Raw genomic sequence first — 22,342 nt, forward strand, 5'->3', positions numbered from 1 at the left:
CAGAAGTTATAAAACACAGGGTGGATGCATCGCCTGTGAGCGAAAATATGCAGTGATGGTGGCTGTCTCTCAAAAGCTTATGAGCACCCTAACTAGACTGCATCTAACTAGAGCGCATTTAAATATCTAATGTTGTACAGCGGGGGTGTTCAACCTTATCTCTTTTTCGATCTATTCTGTAGATGTTTTATTTGCTAAATTACAATATATTTCTAATTTAATAAAATATGAACAAGCAGCTTCTGCTTATAGTTTTTAAATTATAAAATATTGTTATTAAACATGATATATAATTTAATAAAATGCATCGGAGTTCACTGGATGTACTTTCCCAGTTCACACGATCTTAGAAACTTCACGTCAACCATGATTATGACACATCCTGTGTCTATATGAAACCGTTCTGTTCGTCATCCTTCTGTTTATGTCAAGAGTAAAATCATACTATCACATCTGTCTTCAAGAGTGAAATGAAGGAGCCGACAGATGATGTTTAAAAACTGTATTTGGAAGAAAAATAAAAAAAAAGAGTAAATTTTACCACCAGTAAAAATTCACATATTATAGAGGGAACTCTGACATCAGCTGTCCACCAAAATGACAATACTTTGAAATAAAAGGAGAAAACAACAGAACAAGTATGAACCATTTTACACTTCACAAAAAAAAAAAAAACACAGGCTTGTCAGTAGCAGTTTCAAATAGATGCTGAAGAGGATTAGTCCAAACCCGAGTGTCAAACATGGGGGAACATCAGGATGATGACAGAATGCCAGCAGTGAGCACAAAGTTCATGCTTCTACTCCACCTTTAAAACACGTTTCTTTAAAACTATCTACATGATGGAAAAAGGAAATTATGATGACAAATTTAAAGTACAGTGCAAGATTATTTAGGAACCTATCTGGCTTAAAATAAGTCAAAAGCAGAATATGAGCGATCCGTTAGTTTTAATGCAGTGACAATCTAAGACTGAGACTCGGTGAGAAAACAAATGAAAGACATATTATATAATACAATGTACCCTTCCAGAGAGCATTTGCAGTACTGATCGTGAGCATCGAGGAACATAATCGAGAAAAAAAAAAAAAAAAGGTTCATTACCTTACCACATTAGGGATCATTCTCTGATCAGCCCTTGTAATGTGATTCAGAAAATAGAAAAGTCATTTCTGAAAGCTCTTCAACATGTTCACTGGATCAGTCTTTTGAGAAAGTCCATGCATTATGCCATTTTTCTCACTGTACAGCAATATCCATTCACACATCCATTTAAATAAGGCTTGTGGTCATAGGAGGTATCCTCTTCCTAAACAGTCAAGTCATTAAACATTTGCAGATGTATCAAAAAAAGAAGAAGTGTGGCTGGTCACAAATCAAGTAGCATACTGTGGAACATCTATTGCCTAAACAGAATGTCTTCACTTTCAGTTCTGCATTAAGGTGGTTTTTCTTTGTTAGTAGGATTGTTAACCTGTTGCTTCAGTGCACTGAGGATCTTAAACAACTATCTACAATGTCTACAATATTTCACAGAGAAATGTGAGCATATAAACACTATTCTCTCAATTTCATTAATTATTAATCTCGGAATATACATTTTAATGCATTTACATTCTTTGCTCTAATGCCTGATTGTCATCGTTTCATTATGTTTCACCTCCTGAAAAAGTAACGCAACTCCAGTATGTAAAGAAAAGCCATTAAAAACATTTCCTGGTGGAAAAAACAAACTAACATTCTAGTAGTGTTTTTAAATTAATTATGTTTGTCAATGACTGTCATTAATTTTCTCAAACCTTCCCATCTACAATTAGAGTTATATTTGCAGTGTTACAGTTTAGGCCCTCGGCAAAATAATTTTTTTTTTAGAAAAACTCCAGATATATACATAATCTACCACATCAGTTTAGGATTAATCTCTACAACTCTTCTTCAATTTGTGAATTACAGAATGTAAATGCGACCTTGATCTTCTCACAAACATGCATTCACTTGACTCTCATAAATGATTAGCTAGTATTCATAAGTCACTACAACAAATCGGAATAATTTTTAAACAGACTTTTTTTTCTTCATCATTTCCATCCACTTTGGTCCTGGATCTTTGTGACTTACAAAAGATACAGGATAGTTCACCCAAAAAAACACCCTCATACCGTGTCAAACCTATATGCATAAGATGTCATCTTGAAGAAAAAAGGTTGTACAGGTCATGAGGGTGAATATATGACAGAATTTTCATATAAAGATAAACAAGCCCTTTTGCATGATGTGATGTAGTGTACTTGGACTAATTAGTATTATAAGCCTTCACAATCTCAATCAGCCTTTGGTTGTTTCACTACTCTTCTCTTAATCCTTGAACGTCATGGTGCTCTTATAACAAAACGCAGTAGTGTAAATGACCAATTACACGAGGAACAGATGCATTCTGGCCTACATTTCAGTGTGTGGGGATCTATACATGGTCCACTTCCTTTGAACGAGCTCTCATAAAATAGAGCATATGTAAAGCTCAGCTATACATTTGTATAGTTCAACATCCCTCCAGCAAGACCATCCACAATGAATCCTTCAGAGAAAGGCCACAATACTTCAGAGATGTAAGCTACTTAGTTGGAGGATTTGGGCGACACATGAAAGGAACCCTCTGCCCTACACTGAAAACATCTTAATCTCCTCAGCTAATGTGGTGCGGTGCCAAGGTGAAAGTTTTGGAAGAGGAAAAAAAAAAAAAAAAAACATACACCCAACCCTTCCCCCTTCATTACATAAAGTGGAACAATGCATCAAAGGAGAACGTTTCATATTGGAGTGCAGCTCAATCTCAGAACAGAGTTTTACACATCACACTGTCACTCAAAACGGAATATAAAAACAAAATCAATATAACTCTGTTCATTAAATCAAAATTAAAAATGGTCTGAAAAAACCCACCTCCAGTGTTTACCATTGCTTAGTGTTGTAACAGGAGCCTAAAGTTTCATATTTTCTTTTTTAAAAGGTTTTCTTCAGTAGTTGTTTTCCTGTTGAAAATGGACTGAGTAGTGTGGCCATGGTGCAAAAGAAGTGCAGAGGGGGGAAGGAAAGGAAAAAAAAAAAGCCTTGTTTGGAAAGGATTAGAATCTCCAAGTGGTTAATTTTTATAATGTCTAAACCTCCTGTTTGGTTCACCCAAAAGCAAAGTCTTAGAGATCAAGCATTAAACCTCTGAGAGAACACATGTTCTCGTGTTACTGAATTAGTCGGAAAGGGAAACCTCTTCCAGCAGAACACTGTGAAGGATCTAATCATGTCTATTTCATGTCACCAAATATGGTGTATTTCATAGTGTAATAAAACAGTGGTAAAAATATCTGGGGGAGAAAAAAAAAACTCCAAATGTCCGTAGAATCATTGGTCTTTTCTCCGAAAAGTCTTGACCTGTACAATCATTTTAGATGTTTAAAACTGTGCAGAGAACAGACTTCATCTTTGCATCTGGGTCTTTGCTTTAAACTCAAGGGGTCTGACAGATCCCACCCAGATTTCTCTTCTCATCTCATGCGGTTTTGTCTCATGAGGGGAACAATGCAAGAGGGAGGGCCCGCTTTACCCAGGAAGGGATGCTTTAGCAGCTCTTGAGCTGTGGCCCTCTGGGGAGGATCTCGCACAAGCAAGCGGTCCAAGAATCCCTTGAGAAGTGGCGAAACCTATGGATACAGAACAACATTGTAATCGGCGGTGTCAAACATGCTTAATCTGGTCAGTACACACTGGTTTAAACATTAACATGCATTTTCCCAGATGGTTAAGCAAGAGGACACGTGTTTACTTTGTGGAGGTTTTTGAGCTTAGGTGGCAAATTATCTCGGATCATCTTCATGGCCTTGAGCGGAGGTTCGTTGAAGTATGGCGGCTCTCCATCCACCATTTCAATGACCATAATGCCAAGTGACCAAATATCCACCTGTAAAAACAGTTTTAATTGTGTGAGTTGCAGTGACGTCAGCATTAATGCAACAGACTCCTGCATGGGTCCTGTTTGGTAAACCCCCACCCCCAGTACTTAACAGAACACCCAACTCTTTATTTGACAGCAGCACGAATACTATTCCGTACCCAAGCCGATTAACATTGAGACAGCACCCGCATTAAATCTACTAAATTAGGTAGGCTAAAACAAATTTCAGTTTTCATAAGCTTAACAGAAACGTGTGAATAGAACGCATTGTAAATAAAACCATTTTTACTGTCTTCAGAATACAGAGAATAAACACAAATAAGCACGGGACTGTTTGAAAGTAATCAGAGGTATCAAATGGAGTCAAGTAATAGTCTTGGCTATTGGAGCCGCATTCTGGCCATGCTTATCGATTCTCTGAGCCAGATGACAATGTAAATAATACTCCACCATTACATCAAATATTAGCGAGTGTGTAAGACTCTGATGCAACATATGTAATAAAGAGGGATGTGACTTGCCTCTGGTCCATATGGGAGTCTTGAGATGAGCTCAGGGGCCATCCAATAGGGTGTTCCTACAAGAGACTTCCTGCGCTCCACCTCTTTAGAGACCTGGGCACAAAAGCCAAAGTCGGACAGCTTCACCTGCAAATGACAACAGAGAAAACACCAAAAGAAAGAGAAAAGTTATATAAGTTGCCAAACAAATGAGGACTTTTATTTAGCCTTCTTTTTTCATAGGGTGGGATTGCATTATTATGCATCCACAGGCCATTATTCCTCTTAAGTGTAATAATAAACTGCTGGTGTTTTTCCAAACTGGTTAGATTAATATTAACAACAAAAGAGACAATGGCAGGTCTGTTAAGATGCATTTTAAGCCAAACCATTAATAATTCACTAAGATAGCTTTTTAATTGAGAAAAGCACGTAATAATTCCCATGCACAGCAAGATCATTGCTATTGCAAGTGCTCTCTGCAGATCGCATGTGCTCCAAAACATTCACGGTTGCATGAAATTATACTGCAAAAGAACATGCGAAAGTGAAAAAAAAAGGCCTGTTTGAAAATCACAAATAATCGCTTAATTTTCAGTGAAAGCTTGTGCAATATTTTGACTATGCAAGAAATGATGTGCCTCTGGGATACTGCATGAGAAGTAGTGTCAGAAAAATTGCAAGAGGAAATTAAACATGTAAGGTCACACACACAAACACAGACAATCAGCCCCTGCCGAGAAACAGCTTAGGGTGGCTGAAAGAACTTCCCCCCTTTATCAACCACAAAATGAAGTACAGACCCCTTCTAACAAACCACTGACTGTTTCAGCATCATAAAAAAATTGTATCATGGCAGGAAATTGCATGGTTATATTTCTGTAAATGCATAGTGAAGCATGTGGCTACCCAAAAAAAAAAACACACACTCATATGTATCATGAACAATGATTTCTTTTTTTTAAACCAGGGTTTACCAGGTTTGAGTTTCTTAAGTCAAGTTTTCAAGTAAATTATTATGTTGTTTAGATTTCAGCACTTGGTCAATTTAATTCTGCTTTAGTAAACTGCTGACTTGATGACACATTTAGATCATCTTCTCACACGAGTGAACATGCAGGTCTGAGAACACAAAAGAACAGGTCTGACAAAAACCTGTTTAAACATCAACACTATGGCAGTGAGTAAGGCTGTTTTCTGAGCTCATTACACAAGTCAAAACATGACTTGTAAAGCTTCAGCTCTGCATACAGTAGGACCAAAGAACTAGTTATCATCTGACTTAACGGTTTTCCTTTAAGAGCAGTGAGGGACTTACCCTGCCATCATGGGTGAGAAGAATGGAATCACTCTTAATGTCTCTGTGAATGACTCCCTGGGAGTGAAGGACTGAGAGAGCTTTCAGAACAGACAGACAAACGGTGGCAATCTGTTCTTCATTCATCCTGAAAAAAAAAAAACAAATAAAATAAAGGTAAAAATGTTAAACCTTGAATGAAATCTTTATAGGCTGATAAAATGATCATACAGACGAATGACATACCAAATTGGATTTCTATGATATCCTGCCACCTAGTGGCACTGGACTACTGCTCAATAACAGGTGAATGGGCTTTAAACAAATTTATTTCAAATTTAACAAATGTATCATTAGAGTCGTTTGTTGTGGTTTTTGAAAAGTGATTTCTGTTAAATAAAATATCTCCTTTTGAAGTGGTCTTTGGCTTTGTAACTTTGCAGATCTTTTTATGGTCAAATAGCAACATTAAAGACTAACTAAAGTTGAAAAAGTGAACACATAATAGGACCCTTTTAAATGTAACTTATAAGAAATACTGACATGCACAATTTTAAGCCAGCTTTAATCACCTTTCTAGTAACTTCATTACTTACATGACAACATCTATGACAATGTATGCTCGTAGTTTATTTTGCGCTTTCATATGAAATGACACGGGCTACAGCGGGCACCACTGCATTTGTGGGTGCAGAGTAGGACCGGGCGATATGGACAAAAAAAATCATATCTCTGTATTTTTTTTTTGCCCGATATATCCGGGTATTGTCGTTTTTAAATATTTTTAAATGCGGTAAACTGAAAAAATTAATCGCCTGCGTTAAAGTGATCATTTTGACAGCACTAATTCCTAGAGAAGAGTGGTGCTTAAGGTTGATCATATTTTCATGTTAGTGGCTTGTTAGGTGTACTGGGAAAAAAAGAAAAAATTAAAAGACTTCTTTAAAAAAAAAAAAAAAAAAGTGTGTGCATGTGTGCTCTTGTTTTTGTGACATATCAGGACACAACTCTGTATAATGACATGGGTATGACACAGGTATTACAAGGAGAGGGTGACTTACGAGGACATAACCCATGTCCCCATTTTTCAAAACGCTTATAAATCATACAGAATAAGTTTTTTTGAGAAAGTAAAAATGCACAAAGTTTCCTGTGAGGGTTAGGTTTAGGGGTAGGGTTGGTGTAGGGCCATATAATATACAGTTTGTTCAGTATAAAAAACCATTACGCCTATGGGATGTCCCCACTTTTCACAAAAACAAAGGTGTGTGTGTGTGTGAGTGTGTGAGTAAAAAAGGGAATACAAAGAAATGTGCAGATAAAAAAAAAAAAAAAGCAAAAACTAAATACAATTATTTATTTCCAAGAGAACCTGAAAGTACATATGATTAAGAACAAAACTGAAAGCAACTGAAAAAATAATTAGTGACTGGACTTCTAAGGAATACTTGCCTGGTATGTGTGACTATGTCAGTCAAAGCTCCACCCTCAAGGAACTCCATGACAACCCAGAGTTCATCCCCTACTAAGTAACTGTTGTACATCTCCACCACGTTCTCATGGTGATAGTCTCGCATGATCACCACCTTAGAAACAAGAAACAAAGCCAGCAAAAGGTTTCTTTTAATAAAAATCTCATTAAGTGGACAAGGAAAGATTCTGTGGGAGAAAATCAACCAGCAGTTATAATTTTCACACAATTCCTTTATGCATCTATAAACAGGGTTTCACTGAAGAAGCATTTTCGCTTTCCTGTCGTTGATTGGAATTTCAGCCTTAAGCTCCCATGTGCTACATATCACACAGAAACACCTTTCTGAACAACCAATCATAATACTGTAATCTCCTGTGGATAGCACCCACCTCGTTAAACAGCAATTCTCGTCGCTGCTGTTTTCGCAGATCCATCTTCTTTACAGCCACCAGCTTGCCTGTGGTCTTCACTGTAGCAATACAAACAATGCCGGTGGAACCTTCACCGATCTTGATGTAGTGGTCCAGAAATGTGCGTGGGTCCCCAGGGTCAACCACCATCTGCAGGGCAGCACGGAACTGCTCGTGGGAGACCCGCTGCGGCTCCCTCTGCTGTGGGGGTGCAGCTGGGGCTGACGGTTTTGGTATTGGGGGCATCTGCTGGCTGTGAGGGGGCTCGGGGCCTAAGGCTGGGTTGGAGGCGTGATGCTGGGGCTCTGCTCTGTGCGGCCCCTGAGAACCCCTTTTACCGCTGCTGTTTCCACTACGGACAGCCCCAGTAGATGGGCCATTGTGGTGGGGAGGCTCATGAGATTTTCCTGGTTTTAAATCCTGCATAACAAACGTAAGAATATATTTTGAAAAAATAAAACAAAATATTATATATATTTATACTATATAAATTTGCTATTTCAAGTATTCTGACTTATTTACACTGTTAAATTGTATGATTCTAATGCTAAACAAGGCCAAAGTTTAAAAAAAATAAGTTGGACCTATGACAGAGTATTTCTGTGCCAAAAACACGCCTTCAGGGTTCGTATAAGTTTTTTTTGAGTATGGCTCTGTATGACATCATAAAGGGTGGAATTCCTTGTATGGGCACTTCTCCCAAAAGAGTGAGAGCAAGAGAATTGCTTCATTTAGGTTTAGGAAGTCGTCGGCAGCGCTACAAAGGATTTTTCTGCAATCGTGAGCCGCGTTCTCCATGAAGATGAAGAAGTTTCAGCTAAGGTTAAAAGTATTTACTCAATAAGTAACTTAATTATTCAAATTGCTAATTAGGCTACATCTTAAAATCCTTATAAACCTTCATTTAGAAATTAAACTCTTTATTCGTTCAATTTGAGTCAAACACAATAGTTTAGCCCTTTTGCTTTAAAACAACTAATATTTAAACTTTTATAAAAAATTTAAACTTCTTTGGTTAATTATAAATACTATGAATAACAAAATCCGAATAACAGAAAAGCTTAAGTTAAACAATATATTTCAGTTTGGCAAGATGTTCAGTAACGGCTTTAGTTTCATACAGATTACATAATAAGAGAATATTCGATTTCTATTTTAATTTGTTCATTTAAAAGTAGACTAGCTTTCTATAGACAAATTTCTAATGTCTCTGTGTCAAATTTCGCTGAGTTTCCGACATGTAGATAGTTGCTCAAGGAGACCTAGATGGCAGAAAGTGCACCGTTTGTTTTGTTTATTTTGCAAAAGCACAATATTTTGTTATTGTGTACACAAATAAAAGTAGGCCCTTTTTAGATTTGATTGATTTGTGAATCAGGAAAAACTGAAAGTGAAGGCCCTGGGGTGCAGAGGGTTAAAGACGCTGCATTCAATTTAATCACAACAACACTTACATAACGCTTTACACCCAACACTGCTGATCAGCCTGCACAGCACTGCGTCAAGTCGAACAAACATTATGTCACTAAAGAAGTGTGTTTTTGGTTGTGAGGGAAGAGCCTTGTACATTTTACCAAAGAACTCCGCGTTAAGGGAACAGTGCATGCAGTTTGTTTCTCCAGGGACAGAAACGGAGTTGTGCAAGCGTGTTTGTTTCTTCCCGGCATTTTGGTGAAGAATGTTTTTAAACAAATTAAATAGAATTTAAGTTTTTGTTCCCGTTTTAATCTATATCAATGTCAGAGCTTGCAGTCGATTGCTATGCAAAAGCTTGACTCTTTAACTCTTTTTAAAAAGAAAGATGCAATACTACTCTATAGGTACTCAAGATTAACATGAGATTGGCAGAATGTCCCGTTAAAAAAAAAAAATGTAATACATCATATGTAATGAATATATAGTGTAATTTTTATACAAATGTACATTTGTTTAGAATATAAATTACATTTTATTATATAAAAAAACAATTATTATACAATTAAATTATTATATAATAAAATGCACAACACTTTGCAGCCCAACCCTACTATACAGATTTAAAAAAAGAAGCTTATATTTTAGAAACAATGTAGTAGATTTCATTTGATTTCTGTGTACCTGACCACTGGGGCTCCTCCCTGCGTCACTTTCGGATCGTGGGTATGTGTTGAAAGGTCGACAGGACTGCTGTGCAGTCTTTATCACTCCCTCTGTAACAGGTAAGTTAGGGGTGCGAATATTTGGCCCAGATAGTGGTCTCTTCTCACGGGGTGATTGTGGGCTGCTGTCCCTCCCGATGTAGCTAGATTTGGGCCTCTTATCGTTGGCCCCCTCTCGCCTCACCACCTGATCACGATAATCACGTGGCTCTCGGTCTCGTTCGTGTTCCCTGTGCTGGGGCGGTGCGGCTGGCCCTCCTGACCAGTCAGGCTCTTTGTGTCTGTTTGGTTCCTGACCACGAGGCTGCTGGTGAGGTCGGCTGTCCTCTCTGGATGAACGTGCTGGGTGCTGAGACTGTCTGGGATCAGCACCTGGGTGCTCCTCACGTGGTTTCTCCCTACATACATAAAAAAAGTCTCACTGTCAATATTGCCATTGAAGTCTTTGGAAACCAAAAATTTAGATGGAGTAAGAGATGTCATCTGTGCACCTCTCTTTGCTGTCTCCATATCGATCAGGGTGTCTATATTGGGAGTGTTCTCCGTTCTCATAGCCCCCTCCCAATGATCCAGAGTCTCGGCGTGGTTGCGTTGGTGGACTGTCTCTCCGCAGCGAGTTTGAGCGGATCACCGACATGGTCTCAAACTCATCCAAAAGCCATGTGAGAGAGCCATCGTCACCGATCTTACGACCCCGTACAATTGCCTGTGCAATGCAAATAGGAAATTAATTATTGTTTTTTGTTTTTGTTTTTTAATAATGGAACCACTTCTCAATTACCAACCCTACTAGTAAACATCAGCAAGAATTTCTCACGGTAAATCTAAAACTTGCTGCTTTAACTCACCAAAAGTAAAATACAAAAACTAAAGACCTAGACCAAACACACATGCCGACTCCCTCCCTCTGACCTTGCGTGGCTCTACAGTAGTGATGACTGTGGCGTCGATGAAAGGTTTGGGCCTTCTGGCTGTGTCCTCAATGAGGCTCTGCCACTGCCGTGGAAGCCCCACAAACTTCTGCTCCTGCTCATCAAAATCAGTGTGGACACGATGCTCAAAGTTGGAGGGGGCCGAGATCTGAATCCGTTGCTTTTTCTTCTTGCTGAACATGGCTGCAGCAAAGCATCAGACCTAGAAACAGGAAAAGACAAATATTATTACTGACTGGAGTAAATTACATTTTACATTGTACAAACATCATACATTTAAAAAATGCATAGTGTATTGGTAGTGTACATCGAAAGAAATGGGTACTAAAAATCAGACAAATCAGAGTACGAGTAACTCATGACACCTCTGATTGAAGAGACATTTTAGGTTAACATTATTAGCATTGATTTAAATGATGGTTTCACACCTCACAAGCACAGACAAGGAACCACAATTATAAAATTTACGTCCAATTCTTATTGTTGACTGAAAACTTGAGATCCCAATTAACACATTGTTCATTCACAAAACATGGAAGACAGATAAAGGCAGCTGCTGGATTTTAAATGTCAGGTCTTTCACCTTTTCCGTCTCTTTATGCAATTGAAAAAGCTGTCCAGTTTTCCATTCTTCCACTTTTCTCTGCTTTTGCCCAGCCCATTCTCTCCATGGGTATCAGAGACACTCCCAGAAGCCAAATACTGGACTCTGAAATGAGTGGGCCGAAACCCCCTCCCACACTTGACAGGTTGAGTCTGGGAAAACTCAGCTGCTTCTTGGGACGATGTAACAGCAAGAGCCATTTTTCAAAAGTTTTGAAGCATTTGAAGTGTAACCTGATCTTTTGTAAAGATGTTAACTTGGGCACAAGGTCAAAGCTTTAGGTGTCTTAGAAATGGTGTGAATGTTTTATGAAGGGCTGATTTCCAACACTGAGGGTAATGAAAACATTCAGAGCGAGTGAAGTACTCAAACAAAAGTTGCAGAACTGGAAAATATTCAAACTAGTTTCCGGAAGCAGACATACATTAACTAGGGGAAAAAAGACTGCACAAGCAGTGCAAAGGAAATACTTACAACACAGTGATGAGCAGTCATAACTCACATTTGACAAGTACTACCACAAAGGACTGGGCTAATGGAGTGATGTCAAATATGACATTGCTTACTTATGCTGTAGCAACTTACTGTGTTTCAATGACAGAACGATGACAGATCAGTAACTGAATGCTGATAGGGAGGAGTAAACATAAAATAAGCGAGAAAATTCAGACATTGATGTTTGAATATTAAATGACTGACTGAATACTATGCACCATGGAGTTATTATTAGTAATAACCTCACTTTGTAACATGCATACATTTTCAGTTTTGTGGTTGCATGGGTGGTCACAAAATGGTAATTCCTCGTTCTGACAAATGTTTTAAAAACCATTAGTCAGAGAACTACAAAAAAATATGTAGATAACACCAACATAAGTATTGTGAAATAGTTTTAACAATTTAAAATAAACATTTTCTGTTTATTTTAAATACGTTTTAAAATGAAATTTATTCTTTTGATGACAAAACTTCATTTTCAAAAGCCATTACTCCAGTCCTCAGTATCATGATGCTAAAATGATAAAATATGATTTCTCTCTATCCATTTAATTTAACTTTCTTTTAACTTTCTTCTGAAAGATATTTGGCATTATGCTGAGCATAATATAAAAATATAAAATGGCAGACACTCAATAAGGTAAAAGGAAGTGCTTTCAAACACAGCTTAATTTTGCATGGCAGACAGGAGGAGTAAAACTTAGGCTGTTAGCTTGCACCTGTGAGTTTTTTTCATTTGGAACAGGTGAAGATGAAGCATTAGTGACAAAAACAGGCACTCTATGAGAGATATACAGCTAAACATCTGCTTTATACACATACATAAAGACAAATGCAATTCCTTATTTGTAAGTCTTCTCATACAATCAGTGTAAATGAATCACCTTCACATGAACACTACCTGTTCTATAACCATCAGTGGCATCAGCCCACAAGAGATTTGAAATGTTCACAAAAGAGTGCTAAAAAAAACTAATCAATCAGGCTTTGTGTATGACATTAAGAAGTGTAAAGCAGTTGAACTTGAAAAGTCAAACACTTCCTGGTTGAGTCTGGCATTCCAGCCACATACCATTATGCACTGGTGAACCGTGAGAAAGACATCTCTGTGGTCAGCGCTGCTGAGATGGGTCCTGGCCAGGAAGACAGTCTCTGCGGATTGGCTTTTAATAAGCAGAAATACTGACCTCTCAAAACAGCCTAAAGACTTTGTAGATTATAGATTGATTTTTTTTTGTAAAAGTTTGTACTTGTAGGATAAAGCTAGCTTAGCAGAAACGGGCATGCAGTTTGTTTTTACAAGCCCAGTAGAGAGCACTGCAAATAAAGCTTGACCTTGGAACTAGTAACTCTGTCATTAGAGGTCTTCTTATCAGACCAACCCAATGTTTACAGAGCCTGCCGTTTCTGTCCACTTAAATGCTGTGATTTAAACAAGAAGAGAAAATTAATGCAATTTATTTTCTTTCCAACAAAGTTTTCCCAGTAAAACTAAGGTTTGTCTCATTTCTGAACAAAATCAATAAAATTTTGCAACCACACAATAGTGGTCTCAGAGAAGTTAACAGTTCTCACTTTGAATAGACATGGATATTTTTATACTTCAGCCCATTCATCAGAAACAACACGTCTTCTTTTGAATATTTTAGTTAACACATGCATAATGCAGCAAAAACAACATCACTTTTCTTGTTGGCCAACAACCATTATTTGTTATTCACTCATTGTGCAACAATAAAAGCAGCAGCCGAACTCCAATGTGATAACATCCCACAATGCTTTGCAAGTGCTATATACACAAAGTCTTTATGTGCACTTGACTGCAGGTCCAAGTTTGATAGAGGGCTTTCTGATGGAACGGATTACACATCACCACACCAAAGACAACAGTATAGTGTTCAGTAAAGGGACTCACCAAACGCAGGCAAGGTTAACAGTGGCATCACTTTGCAGGCAGCTGACGAGCAATTAGGTAATGCACCACTGAACAACGTACATTGATGCTTCAACAATAACCGACAGTCTAAACTCAGTTACAGTATGCTAGTTGTTCAGCAATTTTCATGGAACAGACCTGAAATTCATTACAGAACTCACCTACAATAGCCTACAAAAACTCATACAGATGCTTTTCATAAAAAAATAAAAAAAATCAGCTTCAGGGTAATTGTCATTCAGAAGCAACACATTCGGCAAAATGAAGTTTAAAACCGCAAATATACCAAATAAGTATAACACTAGAGCCTGACCGATATATCGGCCGGCCGATATTATTGGCCGATATAAGCTAATTGCATTTAAATCGGCATCAGCATTTATAACGGCCGATGAAACATGAGAAACAGAGTCTCATGCTCCACTCATGTTATGAGTGTTGCATAGTGTGCCCACCAGAGGGAGCTCTGCAGCTCCAGAGTTAACAACAGCGCCAGAAGTCCACTACAGAAGAAAGCGATCAGCCAAGCCACGGAGATGTACTGTTTTGACGGTGAGTCTGTCGTTCGTCCTGTGAAATGATTGCAGATTTAGTTCATACCCTGTATATAAAAACTGTGTGGTAGTTCTAGCTAACGGTCCTATCATTATCACTTCTAAATATTCTGTAACATCACTTACAGCCGCTAATTCATTGCTATATTAGATAAGCCACAAAGCTAATACCATGTTTATCAGTGGAAGAGCGCGAACGTTAAAAGGAGGTCAAACTATAACGTTAGCGTTTAACTTATTCTTTTTCTATTGCGGTGTGTTTCCCACATAATGACCGCGTAATTGGGCCTTTCACACAGGACGCAGTATGCACGGCGCTTGCCGCTGGGTTCAGCGTTGCCCTTCAGATACAACGCGATTTGCGCTGCGCTATGGCGTAGGCGGAGTTTTAAAAACGTTTAGCGGGAGCTCTTTCATAGTCTGTTGTTCCTCCTTTCGGTCAGCAGCAAACATGTATCTGTCCCTTTGTAAGAAGCGAGCGATAGCGCTAGTCCTGCTGATGAGAATTAAGAGAGAAGCAAGGAAGAAGAGGCTACCCTCAGGTCCAGAGAACAATTTGGTGAATTCAGGCTGGTTACGTTACTCTAACGCTAATATAGCTTCCTTTTTAGCAGGCCCCTTAAATGCTTGCTAGTAACTTGTTTGAAGGTGGTTCTTCTCAAAATTGACAGCGGTGTGTTCATGACACTAACGTTAACCATTCAACTTCGAATTGATTCCGTAATCTTCCGGTAATAGTAGGCAAGACAATGTTTTGATTCAGACTGCACAAAGAGAAGAGGAGAAGATATACGGGTCTGTTGTGAATGTGTCTGTGAGAGCAAATATAGTGTCGTTACAGTAACTACAGTAGGTGCGTCAGAAATGATTAAACCAGAGGGGACATGTAAATAAATGTGAGCTGAACAAGCGCTTTTTTTTTTTTTTTTACATATTGTTTCAAAGCAGTTTTACAGATATAAGTAGGTAATGCCTATTGCTTGACAAATAAATATATATATTTCTCATTTTTGCCTATGTAGGAGATCCCAGTTTATTATTATTATAATTCTAATGATGACATGAGTAATGATACATGGTGATATTATTAATACACATGCTTATTCTTTCTATGTCTCTCTTTCTGCCTACAGATGGCTGAAAAAGGTGAATGCTGTAGCAGCAAAGTGTGGGACTACTTCTGCAAATACTTTAACTTTAGTATTATAATTTATTTACAGTACACACACAGAGTGTTAAAACCAGCTTCAACTGGAAGAAAGTAAAAGTGTTAAATGTTTAAAACCAGACTGTTTTTTGATCATTAAAAAATATATACTTTTGATGTGCAATTGTTTAGTCATTGAGACTGTAATCTAAGGCTTTTTTTTAACATAATCCCTTCTGGAAAATGGTTTATACAGCCCACATACATAGAACAGGCAGATATTTTGCTATTGAATGTTGTGTAAGTGCAGTTTATAGGAAATGGGTTTAATATCCAGATTATTTTTAAAATCAAAATATCGGCTTATAAATCGGCTCTTTTCGAGTTAATATCGGCATCGGCCCCCAAAAATCCATATCGGTCGGGCTCTATAGAACATAACATTTAATACCACATTTGCTTGTAAACTGAATTAACAGTGACATATTTAAACTCTGCCTTTGAAAGACAAAGTCAAATGCTTGGCTTAAGTAAGCAGGAGCATGGAAGACTGCACATTATGAGGGACCCGGTCCAGCACTGAAATATTTAAGGAATGTTTGGAGTGCCCGGTACAGACTGCACCCCTGTCTGAATCTCCCATCACACCTCCTGGAAGCACACATAACCTGACAAACCCACAGCAGCTGAAAGTTCGGGCATAAAGAAAGTGAAACTTCAACCAATGAGGAAAGGTACGAGAAAGGTACAAGAAATACTAAATGGCAACCCCATCACCAACTGAGTAACTTGTGACAATGTCTTATCACTCTTTATAGTAGTTCATCGACACAAAGATAAAAGGCAGCATTCCAATATTTCATGCTGCGCACACAATCACGGATAAACTAAAAGTGACATATACTAGAAGGTAGTTTCTACCATTAGTCAGAAAAGAGCACAATTAATCCTATTAAGCTTTATTTACCATACTAGGCCTCTAAATTATCAGCATGATCAAAACTTTTGCTTAAAAACCTGTTTTACACAATCTACTACTTGCCTTCTGTTGTCTGATAGTTTATCAGTTTTAGAATGTAAAAGGCTATAAAAATAAAAATATGAAATATAAAAATAATTATGTCACCTTTTTAGAATCTTATTCTTCATCTTTTTGCTATGTAATCCTTAATGATATTTATAAAGTACACCATTATATATATATATATATTTATATATATATATATATATATATATATATATATATATATATATATATATATATATATATATATATATATATATATATATATATATATATATATATAGCTATATTTCAAGATGACCACTTACTGGACGGAAGCAACTATGGTTTACTTGACTATTCAATCCATACATCATCTTGCAGAAAAACACATTAAAATGTGAGTATCAAATATGACACATTAGTTTATCATCTCTCAATCATCATTGTATTATAGGTTTTACCCACACGATAAAAACTACAAGAGCTCTGAATATATTGATGAATCATTAAACAATTGTTTTACATCACTTATAAGAGAAAGTCATACATCATCATACCATACAAACACTCAACAGTCAATCGATACTACAGGTGCAACCATGTACTGCCGACTCAGAACTATCCATACTCAACATTACACTACTAAAGCACAGAGAAAAAACGTTGGCTGATTTTATGTAACGTTAAAACAAACAAAAGAATGCTTGCTTACTGTATGGACAGTATCAGCATCACAACTTCTTATCAGTTACGTTAAAAATCGCTGCCACATTTGGAAGAATCAACAAGCTCGAACAGAACAGCGACTCTTATTCATTTGAGTCACTTCTTTGGTGTTTTATGTGACTGGCTGCTCTATTAACTCCACCAGTAACGCATGAACACTTCTCCCAAACTTTTAAGTAGTTTTAGGCACGTTCTTACTCTGATATAATGGATAATAACTACCCTTCCAGATAGCAATTCAGGAGCACCTCGAGTGGAAAAAAGAGGCTGGGATAATGGTAACGTTACATTAATATTGCGAACTACGGTCAATCATTGCCTTCTAAACCTGAAAACACATAAACACTTAAATGACATTAAAAACGGAGTAACTTTCTAGTTACTATCTTTGATGACAAAAATTTACGTTTTGACAGTGAGTAGCCTAAGCTTCTAAGCTAGCTGTGAAGAATTAGCTAAATTAGCACGACGAACAATCTCACCGAAACTACAGGCTGACACAAAAACAACCAGCGCTGGCATACAAACAACTCACGTTTGTAATACAAATCGCTTTAAAGACGTCTTACCTGTAGTGAGATGTGTGACCGCTGAGAAATACACTTCATAGGGTCGGTGAAGTTTCTTGAGTGTAAAGTTAGCTTAAGCGGGCTAAGTGCGCGTATCAGACAGAAACCCTCACGAGCGCGCGCGCTGCTCGTACTCTCTGCGCCATATTCACGCTCAACCTTCATCCGGGGAACTGACCGCTGAGCAGAACACTGCCTCCAGACTGCCGTCCTCACAGTGAACTGTACATCATGTATTATTCAGTACGCAATATATTAGGCTACACATCACTGTAATCGTCAGAATAAGTAGCAAATCTTTATATAAATAACATAAGCATAATAACATAATGCACATAATGCACTAATGTTTTACCCAGATTTGTATGCTTGAGTAATTATTTTAATTTTAACTTTGGTATAATTGACCACATGTATTATTTATGAAATTAATAAGAAATTAAAATATTTTTAATTTCAAAAAGTGTAGAATAAGAGTAATACACTTTTTAAATATGATAAATTAAACTGACATTATTGTTTGCATCATCATTATTACTTGTGTGTTTAAAAAAACAACTTTGACACCTCAGTAGATGTAAATCCTTGTGTTGTCTACAGCTTTTCGGAAAATATTTATTATCTGTCCATTTTGACGTTGCAGTGAATCATCAAATACAATTGTCAAAGAAACAAATGATCTACTTAGGATTATTTGCTTAATGTGCATTACAGTTTGTGTGTGTGTGTGTGTGTGTGTGTGTGTGTGTGTGTGTGTATGTGTTTTAAGTATTTATGTCAGCATTTTCTTCTGGAGCATCAGTGAGCATTTGAACTTTTTGTAAGTTGCATGTGAGTACCTCAATTGTCCTCAGGGTGAAAATGTGCATCTCAAAATCATACAGACATTGTTGGAAAAGGTTCTTCTAATATGCAACAGATGCTGGAAAACAGAAAAAAAAAAAATAATAATTTGTGGGACCCTAAGGATTTTTCTGAAGAACTGCAGGCAGTTTATCTGTTCAGGTCAAACAAGGGAGTCATGAACAACTATTACAAAAAAAAAACAGCTTTGGATCATCCAAGTGGGTCTTCTATTAGTCAACTATTATTTTCTTATGTAAACATATTTTATATGAAATATCGTATTCAGGTCAGTACTAAATAAAATATATTTTGATTTTACTCTTATTTTGGTCAAATAATTATCATTTTGCAGATACTGCAACATAAAATCTTGGCCACATCTGTATATATAGGCATTGAAGAAGAAATTATTTTCTGCTGGCACAACTTATCACACATTATTTAGTCACTGATGACATCCAAGTGCTTCAGCTGTTTCTAACAACAAATGCATGACTACTGTGTATTCCTTTCGGGACAAAAACAACATTTATGTGGAAAAGCTTATTTGGAAGACAAAGCAGAACCAGTCTGTCTTTATTACTGAAAATAAGCTATAGGTCAGTCAGTCAAATATAATGACAGATGGACAAACTGTTATCAATGATGTCATGGAGGTAAGTGTTGCCAAAGCACTTTCATGGGAGCTGCAACCAGCTGAGGTCATCAAATCTGTGTAATCAGAATAAATTCCAATATTATGTCCTACGGAGGGCTTCACTTTTGAAATGCATGCAAATAAATACAATAATTGCTTTTCAATTCTTAGTTCCACCTTATGGATACAATGAGTTGAGGGATTGTAACTTATGGATACTCAATGTACCCGAGTCTTAGTGATCCTCTTTCCCATCAATAAGATTTCCGCCAACCTTGCGACAGCAGGGTCAAAGTTCAAGCTGGCAGCTGCAGCAACCTCTTCATCTCTGGATTATGATACAAACAGCGTTGAAATAAGAGGGATCCCAATTTCAAGATATAAAACATTTATTTGTACTAATTGTACTTTTAAGGCTTCTTCATAAACTTTTAGCTTACTTGATATAAAATGCCAAAAAAATTATTTCCTCTGTGCTTCCTTTGAAGACAATTTCAGTGTATCCTTCTCCATAGGGAGATCTATCTTGGAATGATCACCTGTATATCGGATACTTTTTCCCAACAGCATGATCCAGAAGTATGGCACAGTATTTATCTCAACCTGTTCAGCATGCTTAAGCCTGAGATTCTTCCTGTGGGGGACCGCAACCACATATTTGACACATCACCACACACACTACTGTTCACTACAGGAATCTTGATGAATAGAAAGAACAGCAGAATTATTTGGAAACAATTTAAATGTCCTGATCAATTTAATGTGTTTTTGCTGGATAAATATATTGAGAGTAATTCTTTAAAAAAAAAAACCTTACTGATCCCAAACTTTTTGTATTTATTAACATTCAGACTCTTATTATTATATCATGTGGTACCGTAAGCTTGCGCCAATTCCCAGTGTCCAGTATTGATTCTCTTATGTCCAACCAAAAGAAATGAAAAAGACACTACATCTCCAGAAGCAAAGACATCAGGAATATTGGTTTTCATGAACTGCAAAACACAGGTGTCATAAAAACTGGTATATTTTATAATTAAAGTGTCTGCTCTATGTGATATGAAGGCTGTTACCGTGTCAACAATAACAGCACTGCGTGAATCAATTTTCCACAGATGTGTCTTTAAGGAATTCAGAGTTTGGAATGACACCTTAGAAAGGAATATGTAACTGTTAGAAATGAATGTCTTTGTTTCAGTGAAAACAACAAAGCTGCTTTGTGGAAACTGTTGTACATACTAATGCCCAAAATTACAACATCTGCTGGAAGGACTTCACCATTCACCAAGGACTTTCCAATCACTGGAAAGACTGACACTGACTGCCTTGTCAGACAGATAAGCTGCTACCTTCATTCCTGATTGATAAACATAATTTTGCAATATTGCCATCAACTAAGTGTTCATGAAAGAATACTTATTTTTATTTGTTTTCTGTTTATCTATAAATTAAGTTCCAACGATGACATCCTTGTTTGCCGACACTCATTTGATAGATTTCTGTGGCCTCCTTATATCTCTCTAGCAATTTCACATTTTCAACACTAGGACATTGCAGAGGTCTGGCTCTAAACTAAAGTACAGAATTCAACATGGGACACTGCATCCAGATAAAAGTCAGCATATCTATCACTACATATGGTGCTAAGCATTTTATGAGACATTTATATAAAAACAAACTATGATCTAACCTGCCACCTGTAGAAATCAGGAGCTTGTCATAGTGTTGGCTAGTGCCGTCCTTGAAAGTCAGGGTTTTAGCCTCTGTGTTAACAGACTTTACCTTTGAGGGACAAATTATTGTTAAAGTCCACAAATACAATGCATGTGATCCCTGGAATTATCCCAGGAAAATAAATGAAAGAAATAAAAGAAACACACCCTTTTTTAAGTCCACATTTCAATTCCATGCATTTCCATGCCTTTTCAATTTCAGTATTCATTGACTAGACTAGAGGGATCTACAGCAGAACAGCTTCATTAACAAAAAACATGGAACTGTACACTTGTTTATTAATCCAATAAAACAAATGCGGAGCTATTGAAATCATATGATCTGGTTTTGTTTCCTCAGTGATCCATGGATACCAGCTTTATCCAGAGGCAGTTGCTCATCAAAACTAAAATCACTGTCCATCCTGCAAATCCGACTCTACCACATCATCTCTGTGATGTCATCACACATCACATCAGCCAAAGATCAAATTCAAAATTCATAATAGTTATGGATGCATTGTAAGGGGTATAGTGTGTTATATATATAGAAGTGTAGCATTCATTAGCAGTAGTAGAAGTAGTAGCCTATTTGTTAATACTAATCATTAAAGTGAATCTTTTCAGTGACTAAATGTCTAGTAAAATAAGTTTGATAATATTATACAATATTTATGTGATGTATTTTAACATTCATGTCATTCTACATCATACAGAACACAAAATCAGATATTTTTAAGAAGGTTGGTAACAAAATAGTTTTGATTACCATGGACTCCCATTGAAGTGACAAAAATAAATAAATAGCCAAATAACATTGAGACGTTTCTTGAAATATCATATACATTTTATGCTCTACAGAAGAAATAAAATCATACAGGTTTATAGAGTAAATAAATGATTGAATCTTTTTAATTTGGGGGTGAACTAGCCCTTTAACTCATTGAATCTGTATTCAAATTGTGATATTTATAATAGGCTGTGTGAGTGAAATATTGTGCAACGGCTACAACATATCTTACATAAAGAAAACCACGAGATGTCGCTCGACGCCTAAAGGGTCCAGGTGTCGTTCGTGAGATTAAACTCCATTAAAACACTTTTCAGTTGAGTAATTTTTCCACTGTTCCAAATGTGATTGTGAACACATATGCATCACATACGAATTCAGAAGTTCCATGTCCATCACATCTCAAATATATATATATACATATTTTTTGTGGAAAAGACATTTTTAAACATTATTGAAATTGTTTATTTAATTAAATATTGACAGACTCGTTGAGTAACACGAACGAGCTGCAAACCCGATATCTTCTGCAATTATTTTTTAGATGAAGAACAATAAATAAACATAACATTTGAGCGGAACCCTACTGGTGTTAATTATTATTATTATTATTATTATTA

General features: G+C 36.9%; 1 protein-coding gene and 1 pseudogene across 1 annotated transcript; both read right to left on the reverse strand.

Annotated features, from left to right (window-relative positions):
• Nucleotides 1-487: 487 nt before the first annotated feature.
• Nucleotides 488-17,940, reverse strand: LOC132122703 (serine/threonine-protein kinase PAK 4-like). Its single transcript, XM_059533043.1, has 10 exons — nucleotides 17,738-17,940; nucleotides 10,678-10,899; nucleotides 10,257-10,471; nucleotides 9,725-10,163; nucleotides 7,607-8,047; nucleotides 7,196-7,329; nucleotides 5,765-5,891; nucleotides 4,468-4,593; nucleotides 3,818-3,952; nucleotides 488-3,695 (listed from the first exon to the last, which is right to left on the reverse strand). The coding sequence occupies exons 2-10, from the start codon at nucleotides 10,876-10,878 to the stop codon at nucleotides 3,540-3,542; spliced, it is 1,974 nt and encodes a 657-aa protein (XP_059389026.1). The 5' UTR covers nucleotides 10,879-10,899; nucleotides 17,738-17,940; the 3' UTR covers nucleotides 488-3,539.
• A 1,320-nt stretch (nucleotides 17,941-19,260) lies between these two features.
• LOC132122809 (apoptosis-inducing factor 3-like) lies at nucleotides 19,261-21,139 on the reverse strand (annotated as a pseudogene).
• Nucleotides 21,140-22,342: the final 1,203 nt, after the last annotated feature.

Source organism: Carassius carassius, chromosome 41, assembly GCF_963082965.1.
Source record: "Carassius carassius chromosome 41, fCarCar2.1, whole genome shotgun sequence".
Classification (NCBI taxonomy): domain Eukaryota; kingdom Metazoa; phylum Chordata; class Actinopteri; order Cypriniformes; family Cyprinidae; genus Carassius; species Carassius carassius.